This window comes from Pocillopora damicornis, chromosome 12, assembly GCF_964200805.1.
Source record: "Pocillopora damicornis chromosome 12, jaPocDami1.2, whole genome shotgun sequence".
Lineage (NCBI taxonomy): Eukaryota > Metazoa > Cnidaria > Anthozoa > Scleractinia > Pocilloporidae > Pocillopora > Pocillopora damicornis.
The window spans coordinates 18,897,632-18,918,969 of NC_142681.1; the positions used below are offsets into that span (position 1 = coordinate 18,897,632).

The 21,338-nt window shown below is 38.1% G+C and overlaps 3 protein-coding genes across 4 annotated transcripts; 1 reads left to right on the forward strand and 2 right to left on the reverse strand.

The window, feature by feature from the left end:
- Window positions 1-402: 402 nt before the first annotated feature.
- LOC113673796 (anaphase-promoting complex subunit 7) lies at window positions 403-12,556 on the reverse strand. Its single transcript, XM_027190239.2, has 21 exons — window positions 12,289-12,556; window positions 11,726-11,860; window positions 11,212-11,283; window positions 11,002-11,085; window positions 10,730-10,812; window positions 10,403-10,435; window positions 9,997-10,101; window positions 9,584-9,636; window positions 9,112-9,146; window positions 8,914-9,006; window positions 7,972-8,066; window positions 6,780-6,894; window positions 6,635-6,680; window positions 6,210-6,305; window positions 5,326-5,426; window positions 5,180-5,224; window positions 4,748-4,860; window positions 4,063-4,179; window positions 3,428-3,554; window positions 3,165-3,215; window positions 403-2,655 (listed from the first exon to the last, which is right to left on the reverse strand). Exons 1-21 carry the CDS (start codon window positions 12,355-12,357, stop codon window positions 2,647-2,649), a joined length of 1,677 nt encoding a protein of 558 aa, XP_027046040.1. The 5' UTR covers window positions 12,358-12,556; the 3' UTR covers window positions 403-2,646.
- A 20-nt stretch (window positions 12,557-12,576) lies between these two features.
- On the forward strand, window positions 12,577-16,639 carry LOC113673809 (peptidyl-tRNA hydrolase 2, mitochondrial). Its single transcript, XM_027190258.2, has 6 exons — window positions 12,577-12,789; window positions 14,276-14,371; window positions 14,860-14,913; window positions 15,323-15,390; window positions 15,910-16,022; window positions 16,467-16,639. The coding sequence occupies exons 1-6, from the start codon at window positions 12,688-12,690 to the stop codon at window positions 16,514-16,516; spliced, it is 483 nt and encodes a 160-aa protein (XP_027046059.2). The 5' UTR covers window positions 12,577-12,687; the 3' UTR covers window positions 16,517-16,639.
- A 416-nt stretch (window positions 16,640-17,055) lies between these two features.
- Window positions 17,056-21,029, reverse strand: LOC149036862 (uncharacterized). Of its 2 annotated transcripts, XM_089190338.1 has the most exons (6): window positions 20,846-21,029; window positions 20,577-20,644; window positions 19,693-20,105; window positions 18,645-19,169; window positions 18,070-18,309; window positions 17,056-17,471 (listed from the first exon to the last, which is right to left on the reverse strand). In XM_089190338.1, the coding sequence occupies exons 2-6, from the start codon at window positions 20,635-20,637 to the stop codon at window positions 17,232-17,234; spliced, it is 1,479 nt and encodes a 492-aa protein (XP_089046464.1). In that variant the 5' UTR covers window positions 20,638-20,644; window positions 20,846-21,029; the 3' UTR covers window positions 17,056-17,231. The 2 variants fall into 2 exon arrangements, with proteins under 2 accessions (XP_089046464.1, XP_089046465.1); XM_089190339.1 differs by lacking the exon at window positions 20,846-21,029 and having other exon boundaries at window positions 20,577-20,746.
- Between the last annotated feature and the right edge of the window lie 309 nt (window positions 21,030-21,338).

Here is a 21,338-nt window from a genome sequence, read left to right on the forward strand (position 1 = left end):
ACAAATTTGAGAGAAACTAAAAGACTAATTTGAGCTCAATAACTGCTGCTAGTTGCGTTCGCTCCTCTGGAAAAAAGCGTGGGTTCCTTTCCCACAACAGCGGAGTCTCCGAGTAGACGTGGGTTATGTGACTCACATTCGACGGCTCTGAACGGTAGATTTCTTTGAGTGAGCCCACGGTGGTATGCGGTGGAAATGTTGCCAAATTGTATGACGTAAGCGGGGGAAGTTTCTTACACCTTTAATGGCAGAAAAAAATAAAATGGGAGAACTTCGGGTCGAGTGAAACGAAATTTTCCAAAAAATGTTTTTTTTTCACGGTTTATTTAGGAGAACAGAACTACAAAAACGATGATAAGTTAGTATCCGTGCAAGTGAGGTGATCGTATAATAAATAATTGATTACCCTTAATTATCCTTTATTTCTCCTTCCTGCGAAATAATCTTAACAGTTCAGTCCTTTCAAAGCGGAGGCCATATAGTTAACGCATAAAGCTTTAATAATGTTTCTACGCTCCATCTGAGCTGTTCGCGAAAAATTTTGAGTCCTTCGATACAGGAGGACGTTGAGATGTTTAATAGCCGCTGTGTTAACCATAAAAGATGATTAATATTTTCAATTACAGATAACAATAATCAGGTACCCTATATCTAGGGACAAACTCCGATATGAAAAAGTGTGTATGTTTTACGTTATATGTGTGTTTCGCCCGAGACTACAAATATCTATTAAAAACAGACTAAACTCTAAAATAACGAAGGGAAACACATGAGATTAACTCACATCGCCAAATGCATGCGCAGATCAAATAAGAACGCTGAAACTTACAACTATTTTGCATACGAAAACAACGTTCGATTGAGGATCGTTCACGAGAGAACAGAGTATTTGTATTTACTGAAAACATCGTCTTCCGGACGAAAGAAGTCGATCGCCAAGAAAGATAGAAACGTCAATACAAAATGAGCTGGTGGAACAACAGCAAAGGCCGAGATCCACCACATTCCCACTGCTGATCCAGCAAACGTGACGGGCTGCAGTAACAGAAGCACCAAAAATATTGTAGACCAGTCTCGGTCCGTCTTCTTTTTCTGCCCTTGCGGTGTATCCCAGACATCGAGTAGCATTGGTGACAAAATAGTCGCCCAGACGGACAAAACAGCTCCCAGGCCGTAGATAACAGACAGCGTGATAAGCCAGTCTTCACCGAGGACGATGTCTTTCCCCATGTTGCTGATATCTTTCCGAGAAATTCTCCCAAATTATTAGCAAATCCAAGTGAATGAGCCTCGTTCGTCTTGTCTATGTTCAGCGAGTTTCTTAGAAGTGGTTTCTCTACTGTTCTATGCGTCGTAAATCAAGCGAAGTTCTAGTTATTGAGGACAGAAGTTTAGTTGAAAACTTTCGGTCTGGCGAAGATCTCAAAGTTTGCTCATTAAATATACATATGGATTGTTTGAAGAAACCAAGAAAACTGAAAGGAAACGTCTAATTTGAATTTCAAAACAGGTTAAAACACCTGCTGCAAATATTAACAAAGGATCGAATTCGCTCTTCATGTTTTAATGAAACTTGAGCGCAGTGGAAGAAATAACTCGTCCGGCGGCTGTCTCACTGAAACGACCAAATTAAATGGTGCACAAACTCGACATGTAACATGAACAGCAATAAGATACAACAAAAGCATGAACTCATGACTCTTGAAGAAACGCTAAAATACCCAAATAAATTTGTTGGAAGATTACTTAAACAATGACAACCTGATAGGGGTTAGGAGGTTTCAACCAATGGCGGGAAAGGTAAGTAATTCCTTGTTCAACTTGGGTTTCCAAAACGACAGCTCCTCCAAGTTTAGAGACTGTGGGATATCAAACACTTCTTTTTCTTGAAAAGGAAGTATAGTGATCTTTTCTTCTTGAGAAAGGGATTACAAAACGTTTCAAATGCTTTTTTTTCACATTAGATGTTAATGTGATGCTACATAGCCTACAGAAATATTCAAATATCTGGATTGTATTTCCTCGTTAAAGGAAAAGTCAAATTAAATAAAAACTATTCAAAAATACAGCTTCTGAAAACACAACACTCCAAAAAAATTAAGTTTTTAACCCTTTAATCCACAAAAGTGTCTGGCTTCTAATTTATCCTTACGGCAGCAGCCTCCTTGTATCAAATGTAAAGTTCAACCGAACATAAGAAAAGATGACCACTTTAAGAAGCTCCTGATTGTCAAACAAATTCTCCTTGTCAGTATCATAGAAAATGTGTAGAGAACAGTGTGGAAAATGTGAATACCAATCTTAGGTTTAAAATGGTTGAGCAAAATAAGGCGGTTCGTCGGGGAGAAGGGGTAATGGTTCGTTTTCCTTTTTTAAAAGCTCTATCACCTTTAGCTGTTATCGTTGTTGTTATTATTTTGTTTTCGCTTGTTTTTACAATTTTAAAAACGAACGAAACCTTCCCTTCGTATTCACTAAAAATTACATGCCAACATTTTCGTGCCCTGAAAAAAAAAGCCATGAAATCCAATTTGGCAGGGGCAATACTTTTCTAAATGTATTTATTTAAAGATGATAAAATCTATTTTAGACAAAGAAAAAAATTTCACACCCTAAGGAGAACAAATGCTTGAAGGACATAGTGCATCAGAAAAGCTGCAAAAGAAGAACAGTCAAAATGTACGATTAATCCTTTAGCCCCCAGAAATGATCAAAACATAAAGTCTCCACAATTTCAATACATCTTATGGCAAACAAGTGATGAGAAAAGACAACTGTATCATCTACAGGGGTGCTATGTGGATGTATTACCCAATTCTCCTCACTAAAATACCAGAAAATGTGCAGCAATTGGAAGGGGAAACTACTAATCAGATCTTACTTGTTACTGGGTTAATGAAGGGAAAAAAAGGGATCCTACACCAACGTCCAAGACAACAACTAGCATCTCATTACCCATTTTTTTTTTCTTGTCATGGTGGTGGTGGGGGGGAGGGGGGGGGGAAAGTCTTGTCTACACCCCTCACTCTGAACTACACCTAGGTTACCATAGACAAGGTTATACCACCACTTAGGAGAAACCACAAGGGAAAGAAGACACATTTCCAGTTTAATCCGAGTTTCAAATACTTGAAGAAGCTATCAAAAAAAAAGCGTTAACTAACCGCTCCACGAATATCTTGTGGCGCCCATGGCTCTTCATCTTCAATATCCTCCTTGAAAGATAAGGAAGAAAAACTTATTAATTTGTCCAATTGAGGAAAGATAACCAAATGCTCCTTTTGATTTCGCCTGAGTGAGGAAGATTTATGCTCCGGAAACCAGTGATAAGCCATACGCAGCTAAGCGTGTCATTCTCGTTCGCAAACTTAATAAGCTTTTCACCATCACGGGTCACTTTTTAAAATACTTGGCAAACAACAAGTACCTCTTCTAAACTGACTCCACCGTTTGTTTCCTCGGCCTCATCTCCACTGTCGTGTTCCATTTCTCCCCCGTTTGCTCTTTCGACATTTTGCATTCCTTCTATCGCTTTACTATCCCCGGGATTCATGCTACAAACATCAACAAAAAAAACAATATTATCAAGTTTGTTTGAATAAAAAGTTTTGTTAGAAAAGTTTGAGTGATTACCCTCTGTTAGTGATGTGTTTTTAACCATAGACACGTTAAAATAAAACAAAAACTCCTGATTAGCATCCACAGTAAAGGTTCTTGTAAATCCTTGAATTCCAACAATTAAATTCTGACTCTGAGGACTGTTGTGTTGTTCGTTATTAATTCACCAGTCTCCTGTAAGAACAGTTACCATTACTGATGAAATAGGGAGCTTAAACACAGACGTTTTTGAGACGCAGACAACAACCGGAAGTCAAGAGCTCTTTTTTTCTAGCGATTACAACAAATTTTTCCCAAAGCGCTTGGTATAAAATGTTACAACAAGGACATTTTAGTTGATTGTTTGATGTCAGCGCCCGCAAGAAGCAAAAACAGTCTTCTCTCAGTCTACTTCTACATCTCAATAATGTCTCCGCTTCAGCTTCCCTACGGGACTCATTTCACCTCAGTGCCTGTGTGTATTGGTCCAGTGCCTCCTGATAATTATTTGTCAGAGCCAAATAATCTCCCAACAGCTGGTGCAGTCGCGCTGTACGGTCGTGACTCATGTGTTTACGTAAACTGGAAAATAACCGAAACCCTTGATTAGGAACCCAGCCAATACTATCAATAACTACGTTCTTACCAATAGCTAAGTAAAGAGGTGGCGTTTAAAAAAAACATTAATAAAAGATTTTTCCTTGCGAGTGGCCTTGTGTGTAAGAGTACAAACCACACTAAACCACTGTCGATTTGTTAAGTTAGCTGCAGTTGCTGCTGGTGTTAAAATAGGTCACCTCCAGGCAACATTGTTTTTTTGGGGGGGGGAGGGTGGAAGGGGGGAACTTTCAAGAAACTTTTTAGACATGAATTATAAGATTTCTGGTTATAATGTTGGGTGGGGGGTTGTCGACTACCTACTAAGGGGGGGGGGGGGGCGTGCCAACTATTTTTGCCACTCACTGTACATGTAGGTTGGAGAGCTACTAGAGCCACAGTATACTGACTCTTGCCACGTGAGTTTCTAACCTTCTCCACCCAGACCTTTGCACAGTTCGCAGGTACGACTTCTTTCAAAAAGACTTTTCATCTCAATAAGTTAGGAGATCGATCACCTCTTAGAATGAGTAGGTCATCAATGCAAACTTACAGAGCAATAGCCTTGTCGTATTCCTGCTTCTTGCCCATGATTTCCGCCAACAGACATACAGCATCTGTATAAGTATCGTCTTGAGCCAAACTTTTTTCCAGCATACTTGTGGCCTTGTATAAACGCATTCAAATCGTTAGGTCTTCATAAAGTACCCGAAAAGGTTTGATTCTTTTTACTGAATAATCACAAGTTATCCGTGCAAAAAACTCTTATGAATTTGAGATCTCAGTGTTGTTCGAGTTTGGCCCACAAGTTGAATCTCTTGAATTCCACGTTTGGAAATTCTTGGCAAGGGCTGTTCCTCGTCTGATGCCAAAGGGTAACTTAAGTATCATTAAAATTTTTAAAGGTGAAATTTACGTAGCATCATGGTCAGTTTTTACGGGGAAGAGGGTTTAGTGAATAGTTTTTCCGTATGATTTCACTTACCTTATCGTATTGAGACGGTTCATGAGCCATAACTGAAGCATAAAGCTACGAAAGAAGTTAAAAAAAATGAATAGCAATTAGAAGGAAGATTTGTAGTACCAATCAGACCTCTGGAGCTCACGTTCCACCGTAGAAAACTATCTTACAGTTAATGTCCGTGGATTGGCTCCTAAAGTCTTGTGGGCGTTCTTTGCCACGGCTAAGGCTTCCTTATGTCGTTTTGCAGACATGTAACACTCAACAAGACCTAATTGGTGAAAGAAAAAGAACGTTTTTCGAGTGAGTGTCGTTAAACAAACTCTTTTCAGTCTTCGTTGATCATCAGCTTTACTTCTGCAGCAATACCGACCGAGACAAGAGCCATCCTATCTTATTATCTATAGCTAGGAACACGTATCCAATCTCAGTCTAAGGTCATTGATTTATAAATTTGGATATAAGAAGAGCGCTGAAGTGATCGGTCTTCCGTCTACTCTCTCGTACCATCCTTTTCTAACTGAACACATAGCATACTGCATTTCCTCGAATATGCGCCAACGCTCTTATATGCGCCCTCCTCCGAATAAGCACCCAACCCCTAGGCCAATAGTTTCACCCTCCTCCTCCCCCCCCCCTCAAATAACCGCACCCCCTCCTCCCTCACTTTCTTAAATAGTAGGGATATAAGGAAAACCTGTTTCTATTGCTACAAATTTATAATTTTTTAAGCTTTAACTACAGCGGAATCAGTAGAGAAGAATACTCTCTTTAACGTTCCGGTTATTTCTATCTCTATGCGCTTGCAGAGTTCTCTCTGTGTGTTATCGGTTCTTTTGATTTTCTTCTTATTACAGCGCAATCTTAATAGGCGCTCTCTTAATTGAGCGTCCTCCTCCAAATAAACGCACTCCCCACCCAACTTTTAGCCGAAATTTTATAAAAGCGCCTGAGCGTTTACTCGAGGAAATACGATGTACCCTTAAACACGAGAAGTATCTCGCCATATCTCTACTTCAGAGCTTCAACGGTAGGAAACTATGGAGAGAAATACCTTTCTGTGCTTCAAAGTTCCACGGAGCCAGCTTCACTGCCTCGCGGAAATGCAGCAGGGACTCCTGTTGCTTCTCCAACGCTTGTAATAAACTCGCTGAAAACATTGCAAGAAATATCAGAACGGCTGGTGTATAAGCAACTTGAAATATACTTTAAACAACGACAAACAAAAAATGCATGTAAGTTCAACTCCAGACACGAATATAGGAATTAGTGGGTCTATCAATGACGCGAAATTGTCTACAGATACGATCACGCTAATGTTAACGTTCGCGACAACAGTGGTACACTCCGCTGCACCTCGTGTGCCCCTTTTTCATCTTACCACATTTTAACGTCATCTGTGATCTACAAGTGAACAGACGCCTGACAACATGGAATCTCTTTTTCACATAGAAATCCTACGTTTCCAGTTATCCGTACCTTTCAAAACAAGTGCTTGTACGTTACGACTGTCGATAGTGTGAGCCTAAAAGTTACAAGCATAGAATTAAAAATCAAAAGCAATAAGCTTAGGGTTATTGTTTACTGAAGTCAGCAAAAAACCAATCACTGAGATGCTGCTAACCTTCTCTGCAAAGTAGACAGTTCTGGGCTCTCGGTTTGTAGCATTGCAAAAATGGCCCATTGCAATCCATGGCTCTGGTTTAAGTTGTGTCACTTGAATCAAGTCTTTAGCTAACCTGGAAGAAAAAAAAAACAAATACACAGGTCTCTTTAAACACAATCATGTCTAATAATAATAATAATAATAATTATAATAATAATAAAAAATCCATATAATATCTTGTCCTAGTGGTCCAAAAACGTTTCACAGGAGGGAAATTATACATATTATTTACAAAAAGTACAACAAAAATGAAAATTCAACGTTCTATGTAAGCCGGTAAAAATAAATGTTCTTTAAGTTTCCGTATAAAAGTTTCAACTGATTGCAAGTCTTTTAATGACTGTGGGAGGGAGTTCCACAACATCACTGAAGCCAAGGCAAACAGCCGACCACCATAAGACTCGAGATTGTACACAGGTATCTTCAAAAGGTTTTTGTCTTTTTATTTTCCTAAGGTTGGTCTTCATGTTCATGATAACTTGCCCGTTCTTTCCACAAAAAAAAGAAGAAAGAAAAACTGTGCATGAAAAGCCACATTAACCCTCAAACCCCTAGGAGTGATCAGCAGCTAAGTTCTCACCTGAATCAAACATTGAGTAAAAATAAAATAAATATAAGAAAACATCACAAACTCAAGTAGCCCTAGATTGTTGGACAAATTCTTCTTGCAAGTGCCATAGGAAATTTATAGAGAACAGTTCGGAGAACTTGTACACTGATTTAGAGTATAAAAGGTTTAGATCAAAATTTGTCAACCTTAGTGAAAGAATGATACAATTTTTTATCACCCAAATACATCAACTGTGTCACAATGCAAACTGACATTCATAACACCACTTGGTCCCAGAATATAAACATAAGAAACATAACTTGCTTTCATCAACTGAGTTGTTAAAGTAAATTGACTGCTGTAAAGAGTTTTTGATTAAAAGTGGTTGCCAATTTACATTATCCACTCAGTTGATAAACCATATTATCTCATAATATCCCCTACTGACACAGCACTACAAACTTACTGCCTTTATTCATCAGAAACATTACACTGAGTTGCAATACATACACTTTTGGAACCCTCCATTGTATATTTTTCTTACATTTACATTTAAAGGTTTCAGTTTACATGAAAAGCAACAATTCATTTAGCACATACTTCTCCAGCCTGTCACTGTCACTGCATCCACTCTGTGACAGCAAAAATGCATAAATGTCCATACCTTGGACAGTAAATGGGTCCAGTGAATGAGCCTATATTTGACAGAAATGAGAACAATTTCATCAGAGAGGGATGGGGAGGGAAGAGGTGGGAAGAAAAGGGAAGGAGAGGGATGGGGAGAGAAGGGGGGGGAGGAAAAGGGAAGGAAAGAGATTGGGAGAGAAGGGGGAGGGGAGGAAAAGGGAAGGAGAGGGATTGGGAGAGAAGAGGTGGGAAGAAAAGGGAAGGAGAGGGATGGGGAGAGAAGGGGGGGGAGGAAAAGGGAAGGAAAGGGATTGGGAGAGAAGGGGGGGGAGGAAAAGGGAAGGAGAGGGATTGGGAGAGAAGGGGGGAGGAAAGATTCAGTTCCAGTCCAAAATAAACAAAAAACAAAACAAAATAAAAGCAACAACCCACAAGCACATGGGATGAGTGCTTGATCAAGGAAGAAAGCTGGTTGCAAGATCAGATGAATTGACTGAGAGTTATAATGAACATTTGCTGATCAGCCTCCTGCTTCACCATCTGTTGCCAAAAAAAAAACCTATTAACAAAATATTAGGTTCAAAACTCAATAAAGACAGGAAATCTTTAGGAAGAGAATTCAAGAAGACAGGATTAGGTCAAACTCAATCGAGGGCTTCTGTCCAGCCATCGAGGGCAGGCACACTTTCTTGTCATGTTTACATTCCAACAAATGAGCTGGATTTCAGATGTTTTTTCTTGCCCAGAAGAGTAAAACATTTCTAACAACATAACAATACTACTTTGTCAAAGACTATACATCTGCAGCTCATATGATTTGTCTGTTATGATTAGATTCCAATCAGTAAATTACCAGTTGCTTCTGGAACATTACCCTGATGTACATGTACAATGCAAACATTATGTCTGAGTTACCCTTTGGAAGAAAGACTTTGCATTTTTGTAATCTCCAGCATTGTAAAACATCTCTGCAGCATTACAAAGTAATTCCACATTATCACGCAAGCTCTATAACAAAAAAAATTGAAAAATACATCAATATCCATAAAATTAAAAATGAAGAGCACATTTGTGTTACAAATAAAAATTTTTAAATTTCCACCAGTTGTTCACCTGTGTTTCCAAGCTCTTCAGTGCTTGAGCCCCCTCTGGAGAGAAGAAACTTGGTTATGATTTAATTCTTTTTTAAGTTAGCAATTAAATACAGCATTGGAAAATTCCTTAATTTGGCAAAGAAAAAAAAAAGATAATTGCAAGTAAAATTTCCCACCACGGGTATGTGACTTGGTTTGTGCCTCTGACTGAGACATGCAAGTATCGAGGAGCACTCTGTAATTGAGTTTTGTAAAATTTAAATGTAAGTAACTAGAATGCCCAATCAGAGCACAGGAAAATATCACAAAGAGCCAGAGAAAATTCAAACAAAAAAAGGAAATTTCCTGATGTAAAAATAGGCCTCCTGTTCATAAAAACAAACTTCCTTCATGAAACCACAAGTTTGGAAGGAAACTGTGATCATTAAAAGCAAAGCAAAGATACTGTCTGTCAAGACAGAAAAATCGACAACCATTGGCAATAAGCTCACTTGCATGCTTCCCTGACGCTGCTAACACTTGTGCCTTTATCCATGAACCCAGCCTGGTGTGCACAAATAAAGATTTGAAGATACTGTTCAGAGCCATGATAGAACCCTTTCTTTATTAACCCTTAAACTCCCAGGATCTCATCAGTAATTCTTCTTACTGTCTGCCATACAGTTCTTGTGATGTTAGTTAGGAGAATTTGGTATTGGATCAGCTAAAATCCCTTAATTTATATTTTTCTTTATTCTCATCACTTGTTTTCTTGATATTGTATTAATATTGTAAGGAGAAATTCTGTCTTGGTCATCCATAGGAGTTAAAGGGTTAATATACAAATAACTGATAACTTAACAAACTCAACACTTCTACACCAAACCAAGAACAACAAAGAACTAATTTCAAACAAATGTTTTACCAGTCCATTCCTGGAGTTGATGAGGCAGTAAGCGAAGTTACTTCAGAGCCAGGAACACCCAACGATAACAAGCCAATCACAGCGTCAAGAGCTAGAGGACACACCCTTAAATTTACAACACATGGCAATCAGTATCATTCTAAAAGGTCAGTGGTGTCTCACCAGTTAAACTCTGATGGCCGCTTCCCTGGCAATTTTTGGTGGATTAGTAATAAGTTGTGCCACCAGTACAAGTTTAAGATTTTGGGTTCAAGTTACATGTATTTTCTCCAATTTTATTGAGTCAGAGGTTTTTTTTGACAGAGAGTGGGGTGGAACATACAGCACTTTTGTATTTTAATGCAAACCTCCATATTCATGGCATTCAAATTCAACCAAAAAAAGGAGTACTTTAAAGAAAATCTACCTCAAAACTTCCTTGTAACATGAAATAGCAGACCTGTAGAACAAACTCAAAATTAATTTCATCTTGGTTTTATAAAAAGAGGTACAGCGTAGGAATGTGGTTACAAATTCAATTGTTCTAAGGCACTAATATTCCTTCCCATAGTAGTCAAAAGAGGCTCACCACTCAACCCCCCCTGGAAATATATTGGTCAAATTGTCCCCGCTGGTAATTCAAACCATACTCTATAAATTCTCAGAACTGATCGAATGAAACATCTAAAAAGTGTATTTGCTTGCTCTATGACCACCATGTCTGGATGCAATCCAGATGACCTGTGAATAGTACCTCTCCATGCCTTGTCTTTGATACAGTTTAGCCAGAGACATATTTATCTTTGGTGATCTTTGTTTCTGGGATATCCCTTCCAGCTGTTGAAAAACAGCAAAATGTTTCATTAGTTATGACAATACAAAGTCAAACTGTTTCCAAAATAGCTGGTTAAACTTCAGTGCAAAGAGGCCACTGCAATCTTGGTACATCATCTTGTGCAGAGACACAATCCAAAGATCCCACCTTTGATTTTTCACCCCAAAGGAATACAGCTTTACAGTACATACTATTGTTGTTGCTTCTTTGTGTTCCTTGAGACGTAAATAACACTGTGACATTTTGTATTTTACTTCAACCTCTGACAACAAACCCTAAAAATTAAAAGCAAACAGAACTGCCAAATCATACAATTATCAGCAGAAGTAAAGCTTATAGAATTAATTCATAAACAATAACATGATCAAATTTTACTTTCATTGCAATGTTAAAACTCTTACCAAGGGTGGACTTGCTTTTGGTTTGTGCTTGATGATAGTTTTCTTCAATTGTAAAGCTCTGGTGTAAAATTGCTTTAGAGGCAAAAGATGCATAATTATTAAAAAATAATAATATAATACAATTAACTTGACATGAAGCATTCCATGTTTCAAAGTCACATTATTAACCCTTTCACTTTCAAGATCTTATTAAAAATTCTCCTTACTGTCTGCCATACACTTCTTATGATTTTAGTTGCGGGAATTTTAGTATGGGATCAACTTATAATCTCCTAGAGATATTTTTTGTTATTCTCATTACTCATGTGCTGATACTGTATTGATATTGTAAGGAGAAATTCTATCTTGGTCAATCTGGATGATGGGAGTTTAAGGGTTCTACTTTCTAGTAATGGGAAGAGAAGAGAATGGAATGTTTCACTTAATTGTGTCCCAGAAATGACTTAAACCGAGGCAATAATTACATTTATGAATGATCATGATAAAAATTTTGTATTTATTTTAACTTGCATACCTCTGCTCTTTTGTATTGCTCATCATCAAACAATGAATCAGCGAGATACACCAACAGTTGGTACTTGTTAACCATATGACTTAGATCATATTTATCCTGATTACTATGCTCAGTTGCAGACAACAAAAAATTTGCCTGAAAATGGGGAAAAAATCTCAAGTTATGAGTTAAAAAGATCTGTTGACATAGACATAACCGTCACACTACATTTCTTCCTCCTAGCAAATTAAAGATGAAATGAAATTCAATTCCGATAGATGAGCTCCAGAAAATGCTAGAAATTTTTTAAGTGTGGGACATCTATGTGACAACGTTTATTATGCCGTTACTGCCTACTAAAATCGTTTTCAAAAATTTCTTTGAAAGCCATGGGCTTAAGGAAGCTTGCATAAATAACAGTGTGAACGCTTCACCCTCGAACAGCTGACCTCGAACACATCAAGGATTTTTGGAGGTCGTCTTATCTTGAAGGCCCCAACTCTGTCACATTTTTCACAAAGATTCGGCAGATTTTCTTATCTCCAAATCGTAGCACAAACGCAAAATCAATTAAACAGACTCACCAACATCCTAGAGCTTGAAAACAGCCCAGCTTCATGCAGAGCTTTCACCTGATCTAGCGGCACTGCCATTTAACTTATTCTGTCCAAAAATTTCTTTGGCGAAACTACAACGTTCAATTTTGAGATGATCGCGGGGGTTTTAGTGAAAGAAAACCGCAAATTGTAAACTGCTTATTTTTTACAAAATTGCAATAACATTTGAACTACGCGGGACTCAATTACTCAGCAGCTTCTGAATAGAATATATGCGTAAGCCCAAGAAGCGGATCTAAGTGACCGCTGCTTATAAACCCTGCAGGCTTGTATTTTCATGGCGCTAAAATTACTAAAAGTCAGCCACAATTTGATAATTTTTTAAATTGTAAAGTAGTGTACAGAATTGGTTATTTTGTGATAGATATGGAAGAATTAAGTGGATCCGTTATTTTACTTCTAGCTTTCCTAGTGGGAAGTTTTCTCGGCTGGTTTCTCAGAGGACAAAGGGAAACAATCAAAGAACCGGTAAGGCACGTTGAGGAAGTTTTAACGGGTTCGGGAATAATGATTTTGTGAGCATGATTTGAAAGGGGAGATGTCACTTTATATCTTGGCAATCTGTTAGCTTTTGGCGTAAATACCCAATTTGATATTGGCCTAACGAATTATATTTAGTGAAAATTATGTTTCGTACGCGTTTATCCTGTTTCTCCCCCCTGGTCTCCACCCACCCCCACCCCCCCTGTTCCCCCCGCACTCACAAATGAAAAATGTAATTCAACATCTGCTATTCTTGCACAATTTTTTATGGAAAGAACATTATTCGGTAAGTTTTTTGACTTAAACTAAAACTTAGTATATTCTACGTGTACGAGGGAAAACACTAGCACCTAAATACTCAGCAAATAGATTCCAAATTGCCGTGCGTCTGTTCAGTAATAGATCACAGATGACGTCAAAATGCGGTAAGAACAAAAAAGTGGCACACGAGGCACAGCTAAGTGTGTCACTGATGTTCTTACCACATTTTGACGTCCTCTGTGATCTATTACTGAACAGAGGCACCACAACTTGGAATCTATTTGTTTTATACAATAAAGAATTAAAAAAAGTTTTAATGATGACATCATCTATACATCTGTCCTCCAATAGATCATAAGTGAGAACCAATCAGAATACGTACATAACTGAGCTTATTATATAAAACTGAATGACATACAAGAGTATCTGTAGCCTCAAATGTGGTTCAATTAAAAAAATATTCCATGAACACAGATGGCATCAAGGTATGGTAAAAACAAAAAAATGGCACACGGGACACAGCCAAGTATGTCACTGGTGTTCTGACCACCTTTTGACAACTTCAATTACTGAACACACCCACAGCGACATGGAATCTATTTGTTTTATATAATAGGACAGCAAAATTATGTTAACCTTACAACTCCCAGATCGAATTTGTTATTTTCTTTACTGTCAACCATACAATTCTTATAATGTTAGTTCAGAGAATTTAGTATTGGATCAACTAATTATCCCCAAATTGATATCTTCTTTTTTCTCATCACCTGTCTGCTTGATATTGTACTGATATTGTAAGGAGAAATTCTTTCTTGGTCACTCATGTGAGTTAAAGGGTTAATGGGAACGTCATATATGATCTTGTCCTTTAGTAGATCATCAGAAAGAACCAATCAAAATCTGTGTATAATTCTGCTTAACCCTTTAACTTCCATGAGTGATCAAGACAGAATTTCTCCTTACAATATCAATACAATATCAAGCAGACAAGTAATGAGAATAAAGAAAATATTAGTTAGGGGACTATAAGTTGATCCAATACCAAATTCTCCAAACTAACATCACAAGAACTGTATAACAGACTGTTAGGAGAATTACTAATGAGATCTTGGGAGTTATAAGGTTAATGTAAATTAGACTCAGAGAGTTACTGCAGGAGACTTCAGATAGAGTGGTATGTGTTTTAGTTTGTTTTTTTATATTTTTGTAGCCAGGAATATTGAATCTAGAGGCATTTGGTGAATACAAAATGGTTTTAGTGGTAAGACAGGATCTTGGAATGGGTAAAGGGAAAGTTGCAGCTCAAGTAGGTAAACAGCAATATAATATTGCTGTTCATTTTCTTTACATTTTGAGTGCTTATCCATATTAATTATCAGATCATTGGAAACTTGTTAGAAATTTGTGGCAATCCTGCTGGGTTTTTGGGTAATCATTTGGATCTTCAGTATGATTATACTGTGCTCAGTGCAGGAAAACCTGATTCTTTTATGTAGACAACAATATTTTCATTTGCATGTTTTTTCCATTATTGTTCAGACTCTTTCTTTGAGTCATTATGGTTACCTATAACCTTTGCACCCTAACATCATTAAGCATGTTCTCTATACTGTTGTCAGTTGATGCATTCCTCAAGGCACTGACAAGGAGAATCTGTTTCACAATCAAAAGCCTCTTTAACTGGTGATCATTCCCTTTAATCTTATCAAGATGTGACAGTTTGATGTTATCGTGTTATTCTGACTCAATGATTGTGACTAAAAGAGTACGCTTTGCATGTTGCATTGTTTCCAGTGTTGTCATGCAGCAGTTGGCCTTTGTAGACAAATGGAAACAAACAACCCAAAGGTATTACAAATATTCATCTCATCTCATTCTGTGGTTTGGACAAACTGCTATAAAATTGCACTGGCAACATTTATTATTTTGGTTTGGACACATGCAAAATGTTGTAATTAACAGCTTTTTCTGGACTAAGTACAACTTAGCCCTAATAGGCCAGTAAGTGGTCGTAGACAGTGTTTTTATTAGAAATGTGGTCATAGGAGAAAAGTGTAAATAATGTTCTCCACATCTGAACAAAAGAACTCAGGTCATCAAACTTTACCCAGCAAATTCCATGTGGTTGGCAGATCATTTTGGTCCTCAGTGACTGAAAACATCTATAAGCAATAATCAGTATTGTTAAGCCACAACAGGGTTATTTTCTTTGGCATCTTGTTTTTATGCTTCTTGTTATTTTTTTATTGACCTGAAGCTGTTACGTGAATGGGACCAAACAGGATGTGCCAAAGTTGTTGTTAAGGCCCCAGATGAGGAAACATTGTATGTAACTTGTTTTTAAATTTGTATACTGTCAAACAAAATATGCATTTTCCTCTGCTGTTCATCTTGATTCTGCTCAGTTTAACATATCAGACATGTTGAACCATAGTTGTGTAACTATGGGTTCATGTGAAGAAACCCAGATAATGATATCCTGTTATAATGTTCAAATTTTAAAATGTTTTTAACCAGCCTGTTTTTTCTATTCCCCATTATTTCAGATTGGAAGCGTCTGTTCCTATTAATAATATTTGTATTTTTAAAACCAACTTTCTGTGTTTGATGGGAGAATGACACAATTAACCCTATACATCGGTATTCGTATTCTTCAAACTGTTCTCTTCATATTTCTTATTGTATTGACAAGGACAATTTGGTTGACAATCTGGAGCGTCTCGAATTCATGATTATTTTCTTCCGTCTCATGATCTTCACAGTTAATTCAAGGGTGATTCTGTGACTCTTAGGAGCTGAAGGGTTAACTGATGATATTTCATGGTGATTATTTCAATCTAACAGAGTTGAGCTCACACGACAAGGAAGATCTTTAGGTCTGGAGACATGTCTTATTAGAGATGCAGGCAGGACACAGATAGCTCCTGGTTCTAAGACTGTTCTTGGTGTAGGACCTGGTAAATAAATACTTATAAGAGTTCTTATCTTCCATGTGTCAATCTCAATGGATAAGATAAGTAAGGGGCCTAGTGTTTACTGTGCTGACCTGGGATGGAGGAGCCTGGGTTCAAGTCATGGCCAAGGTGTAGTGTATTGTGTTCTTAGGAAAGACACTTTATATTCACCAGGCCTCTCTCCACCCAGAAGCATGAGTGATCAGCTGGGAAACATGATGAAAAGATAGGAAGAAGGGCTGAATCTGTTGTTTACCATTCTTTTCACGCACATTTTTAATAATTTGTTTTCTTTGCATTTTTTATTTGTTTTTCCCCTTCACTCCTTGTTCCTGTTTTGTTCCTATTTCTTTGGTCGCACTCAATACTTGTCTTTCATCTCATTTTTTAAGGATGATTTACTTTCAGTTATTTTTTGTAATTCATTGAAGTGTTTTTGTTTTGCAGGCCCAGTAGATATAGTAGACAGAGTGACTGGCCATTTGAAGCTATACTGATAAAAGTAAATGACCTGAAACCATATTTTTTTAGCTGTAGCAAAACTAATCTCACTTGGTATAGTATTGTTGTCGCTTATTTCTGTATATTTGATGTTTTGCGGTAATAAACTTCAAACCAGCTTTCTTTTTCTGAAGTGGATATGTAATTCAAATACACATAAAACAATAGATGCTTAATTCCGTTATTTTTTAAGCCAAGTGAAGCTCATTCTGCAACCATGTAAAGGATTTTTTTTCTCTGTACTCCACCATACATGCCTTAAAATTTAATCTCTGAGAATTTTGTTCCAAATCTAAGTGTCAGACCTTTCTCCAGTTCATATTTCGTTTCCTCTGGTCACCTTTGGACTGAAAGATATATTGATTATGTGAGAAGAGACTCATTTTTGGACAATCTTAATGGGGGGGGGGAGAGTGGGGATGGAAGAGGAGTCAACATATTCAGAGTACAATCACACAGGTTCCTCTCCAACTTTAGGGGTCCTTGATGAGGGGATGAAATTCCTCCCCTTTGCAAAGAAAACTGACTCAAAACTGAATAACAGGCTCATTCTTTAATTCTCAATGAGCAACATTTGGGTAGAAAAAAATAACAAAAACAACAAAATAAAACTAAATTATTATCTCACCTATATATACATATATATATATAGATATACTTATAATACATATTTACAAATTTCTGCTTAATACTCGTGTGACAATTCAACTCTCAAAGTCTCGTCACTGTTTCGTGGCGTTCATTCATTTCTTGAGCCAATGTTTCTCTTCCCAGTTCAGTGGCGAGGTGAAGAACTACGTTATCTTCATCAGTAACCTCATTGACTATTTTAGTGGGCTCGGGATCGTTAATAACGTTCTTATTGCGTTCTTTCTTGCCCCGTTTATCTCTTTTAGAGCTTTGTTTCGGTTTTTTTCGAAACACTTTCCGTAGTCTGGAGAAAAATCCACCCTGCAATAGAATATGAGAACGGTGATTACAATGACAATGGTTAAAATGTTCCATATAGCTTTCGGTTGCAGACGTACTTCCGGTTGTCACAGATATGCTTCCGGTTGCGAAGAGAATACGACTACCTTCGCTGATCAAAACTACCGTCAACTCGAAAGAGACTACAAATTATTTCTTTAGTAGGACAGGAAAACACCTAAGAGACAGTGAAAAACCAAGACAGATCAAGGATGGCTAACGATGAACAATATTGAGAGAGGTTGCATATGATAAGCTTGCAGAATCTTGGCCAAATTTTTCAAGATGCACAAGTCTTTAGCTGCTGTTAGTGGCCACTTAACTACTGAGCTATTGGGTTTAGAGGATCGCTACTTCTCATTGTTTAAGAGTGTTCTTTATCTTGCAAAGGAAAAATTTCCTCGTGTTCCCGAATTCTTTAGTCTAATACTGTGCTTTTTGAAATCAATCTGATTGGCTAGAGATATAAATGCAGATTTTCTAAGCTTTATCTAATGGGCTTGGATTATGTTAGAAAATGAGACCATTCTTAAACGAATTTTTGGAAACTTTTTTCTATTAGTTCGTTTATTCAACGGACCTTCTTAACTTTTGGTTTAAGTACGCCGTTATCTCCAAGGACTTCGATCTTTTCAGGGTCTTCAACTTCTTCAACTTGATGGTCGGCTTTGTTTATGGCAGGTTCCTCCGCAAGTTCATCGTCAGAAATCTGTGGGGTCACCTCGTGAGGCGGCTGATGAGGAAGACTCTGTTGAGGCTCGAGGTGTGTCTGATCTTGTACTGTTATGGTGTTCACAAAACCGTATGGGTCGTCATCAAACTGCGAAAGTAAGGCCCGGGAGCGGTCGATTAGATACTATAGATCTCCGCAATAGCACACAGTCTTAGGATAAGACTAGGGGGGAAAGATTCTGGATGAGGTTTTTGGTTAGAGGGGATTCTGGGAAAGTTTTTATTTTATAAGGGGAGGATTCCGGGTGAGATTTCCTCTTCTTATTTTGCGTTTTACTAATTAATCGTTGTGATTACCTTGATTTTATTTGGTATTAAGGTACTCTATCGAAATTCGCTTACTAACAGTTTGGTTCTTCTTAGTCTAAGAGGCTTTTTCTAATTTGGGTGGCGTTACCTTTTGCTTAAAAAGTGCATACTTACCACGTAAAGAGAACTATCATACTGCTGTTTAAGGTCACCATTCTCGGCTAGTTGCTGGACATAGGCGATCAGGTTTTTCTCGAGTGTTATCTCCTCCTGTTCGATAATTTTACTTCTCAGTTCCATTTCATCAGCTGTATGGTCCAACTCATCTATTTTTTTCCTCAGGACTTTTTTCTCTTCATTAGCCTTTGAAATTTGGCCTTTCAAAATCTTGCTTTCAGTCGCCATCACTTTGTAACTTGCATTCTTGGTCTCCTCTAGCTCTAATTGCTGAAGAACTCCTTGCAGCCTTGCATTATCGGTTCTTTTGGTCTGAATTGTATATTTCATTTGTTCTTTCTTTGCTCGAAGGGTGTCTGTAAGTTCCATCATCTCACTGGTGTGAAAGTCCAAAGCGACATTCAATTCGTACAGGGTTTGTTCAAGTTTCTTGCCTTGAGCACACAGCTCGTCTAATTCCCTTTTGCGTTCTTCTCTCTCCTCCAACACCATGTCTAGTTTATTCAAGAGTGATAACCTCTCCTGTAAAAAAAAAAAATCAAACAGAGACCGGTTATTTTTTATCACTTGGGGGAGGGGAGGGGAAGTTCGGCGAATTTTGGTTTGGTCACAATAAAATTTACTGATCCTCCCCTCCGTAGTCTTTTATTAACCCCCCCTCATTGGCAGTCAATATTCTTAAGTTCCCGAGTTTATACTCTGTTAGCGACGACTGATCCCCACTCCGTCCCCCCTGAAAACTATGTGATCCCATCCGAACCCTCTCCCCCCACCCCCACCCCCGTGATAAACAAATGACTGGTCACATGGATTGCCTCCAATTAGGAATAAAGCTTAGATCTTTTTTAGTGTCTCTGTTAATTTCAAACAATGCGTTCAAAACGCGCGCACAGTGAATAAATACGCCTGGAGCGCGTAACAATTGCGCTTTGTAATAAGTTAGCCTCAATCTGATTTCATGGTTTGTGTTAGTCCGTCAGAAATAAAAACGAATGGGTTTATTGCATAAATTTAGCTCAATGGGTATTTCTCTCTATGTACCTACCTCGGGAGTTTCAAACTCATCCGCCTGAACATATGGGGGAATAGGAACAGGGTTAAACTGGAAGCACGTGGGGGGAACTGCACTAATTGTAGGTGCTTGTTTTGGTCCTGATCCAGGTTTCTGAATGAACCCTCCTCCCGGTAACTCAATCTTAACTGCATAATCTGCAGGTGCTTGTTGTGTTTCTGACCCAGGCTTCTGAATGAAACCTCCTCCTGGTAACTCGATCTTAACAGCAGAATCTGCAGGTGCTTGTCGCAGCTCTGACACAGGCTTCTGAATGAACCCTCCTCCCGGTAACTCAATATTAACTGCAGAATCTGCTGGCTGTGGCTCTGACACAGGCTTCTGAATGAATCCTCCTCCTGGTAACTCAATCCTCCCCACATTGTGGGACTGAGTATCTTCGGAACCTGTGAAAGATAAAGTAAAATATTAGCCACTCTAATATCGCTCAGTCTACAAGCCCCTGTTCGGGGATGAGCCCGCGCTCAACCACTTCGGGAGGATCGAAGATCGGATCGAGAAAACGGCGGAAATCGAGGCTTAAATTACCACCCCTGTCACATACAAACAGAACAACCAATCCCGTCCCAATCTTCAAGTTAAATCACGTGATTGTATTCTTATGCAGCCCAACTGATAAGGTGTTTGTATTTGTGTCTTTTGCCATCTTTCTCTCTCTAGTGCATCAGGCACAAGTTGGGGCTCAGCAATCAAGGGCGCAGCGACTCCAAATTTTTTTCAAACAAACAGAGTGAATGCACAGAGTTTTGAATTCCCCTTAGCTTGTTTGCTTCCAAAAAGAGATACTGTTCTGAACAAGCAAAAAGAAAAAGAAACATTTTTTAGCTCTTACCCAAGAGAATATTCCCTTGACTTACCGGATTGCTCAACTTGTTTTGGGGGTAAGGTATTGAAATTTTGCGTAAAAGGATTCCACATTTTACTTCTGAAACGAAAAAAACAAAAAGCACTGATTAAGTTTCAGTAAGCGCAAATTTAAGAGGAAAGCTAACGATGAAACTTATTTTTAGAGGATGAGGGGTCTTCTAAGGTGCGAGAACATAAAAACAGTTCTGCTTTCGGAGACTACAATTCGTAGCAATGGAGGGCGAACACAGTTTGCGATGCATCACAAAAGTTCTCTTACCTCGTTTTTTGATCTTCAGATGTCCTCAAAAATCTCTGAAGATATTTTCGGTATGCTCTAAGACTCTTCAAATAACAAATCGGCTCGCTGTGAGTGTCGTAAACTTCTCGTAATAAACACACGTGTAGCTCTCCTCAGGGCGCAACAAATATTCACGCTATCTGTTCTGAGAATAAACACTTCCAGTTGCTATAGAGACGTTTAATGATAAATCACTTACGTCATTGAAATTTTTGGCGACGTCACCTGCGCCCGCAAACTTCAACGAAACCAAATGGAACACCTCCATTGATACATTTTTTCCTTTATCCATACAGAATTTAGATTCAGTATTACTTCACCACATTTTAACTCTTCGATTTCACTCTTATTGTATTTTAACTAAGCAATTTTTGCTTTCTTTCAAAAGGAAAGCCGTGTACATTGAAGTTCGAGACAATAATGGCAGCTCATAATATGATAAACAAACAAATAAACAACCTCTTACATAAAA

What these genes read in the sequence shown, in the direction of transcription:
- LOC113673796 (XM_027190239.2), bottom strand. Translation starts at nt 12,357, where the DNA reads ATGGCAGTGCCGCTAGATCAGGTGAAAGCTCTGCATGAAGCTGGGCTG. An exon ending in TGAAGAGCTTGGAAACACAG is followed by an intron (nt 9,007 to 9,111) that starts GTGAACAACTGG and finishes TTTTTGTTATAG; the next exon opens with AGCTTGCGTGATAATGTGGA. An exon ending in GACAGTGACAGGCTGGAGAA is followed by an intron (nt 6,895 to 7,971) that starts GTATGTGCTAAA and finishes TTTTTCTTCCAG; the next exon opens with GTTAGCTAAAGACTTGATTC.
- LOC113673809 (XM_027190258.2), top strand. Translation starts at nt 12,688, where the DNA reads ATGGAAGAATTAAGTGGATCCGTTATTTTACTTCTAGCTTTCCTAGTG. An exon ending in GGGAAACAATCAAAGAACCG is followed by an intron (nt 12,790 to 14,275) that starts GTAAGGCACGTT and finishes ATATTTTTGTAG; the next exon opens with CCAGGAATATTGAATCTAGA. An exon ending in GCCCCAGATGAGGAAACATT is followed by an intron (nt 15,391 to 15,909) that starts GTATGTAACTTG and finishes TCAATCTAACAG; the next exon opens with AGTTGAGCTCACACGACAAG.
- LOC149036862 (XM_089190338.1), bottom strand. Translation starts at nt 20,637, where the DNA reads ATGTGGAATCCTTTTACGCAAAATTTCAATACCTTACCCCCAAAACAA. An exon ending in AAAACAAGTTGAGCAATCCG is followed by an intron (nt 20,106 to 20,576) that starts GTAAGTCAAGGG and finishes TATCTTTCACAG; the next exon opens with GTTCCGAAGATACTCAGTCC. An exon ending in ATGAGTTTGAAACTCCCGAG is followed by an intron (nt 19,170 to 19,692) that starts GTAGGTACATAG and finishes TTTTTTTTACAG; the next exon opens with GAGAGGTTATCACTCTTGAA.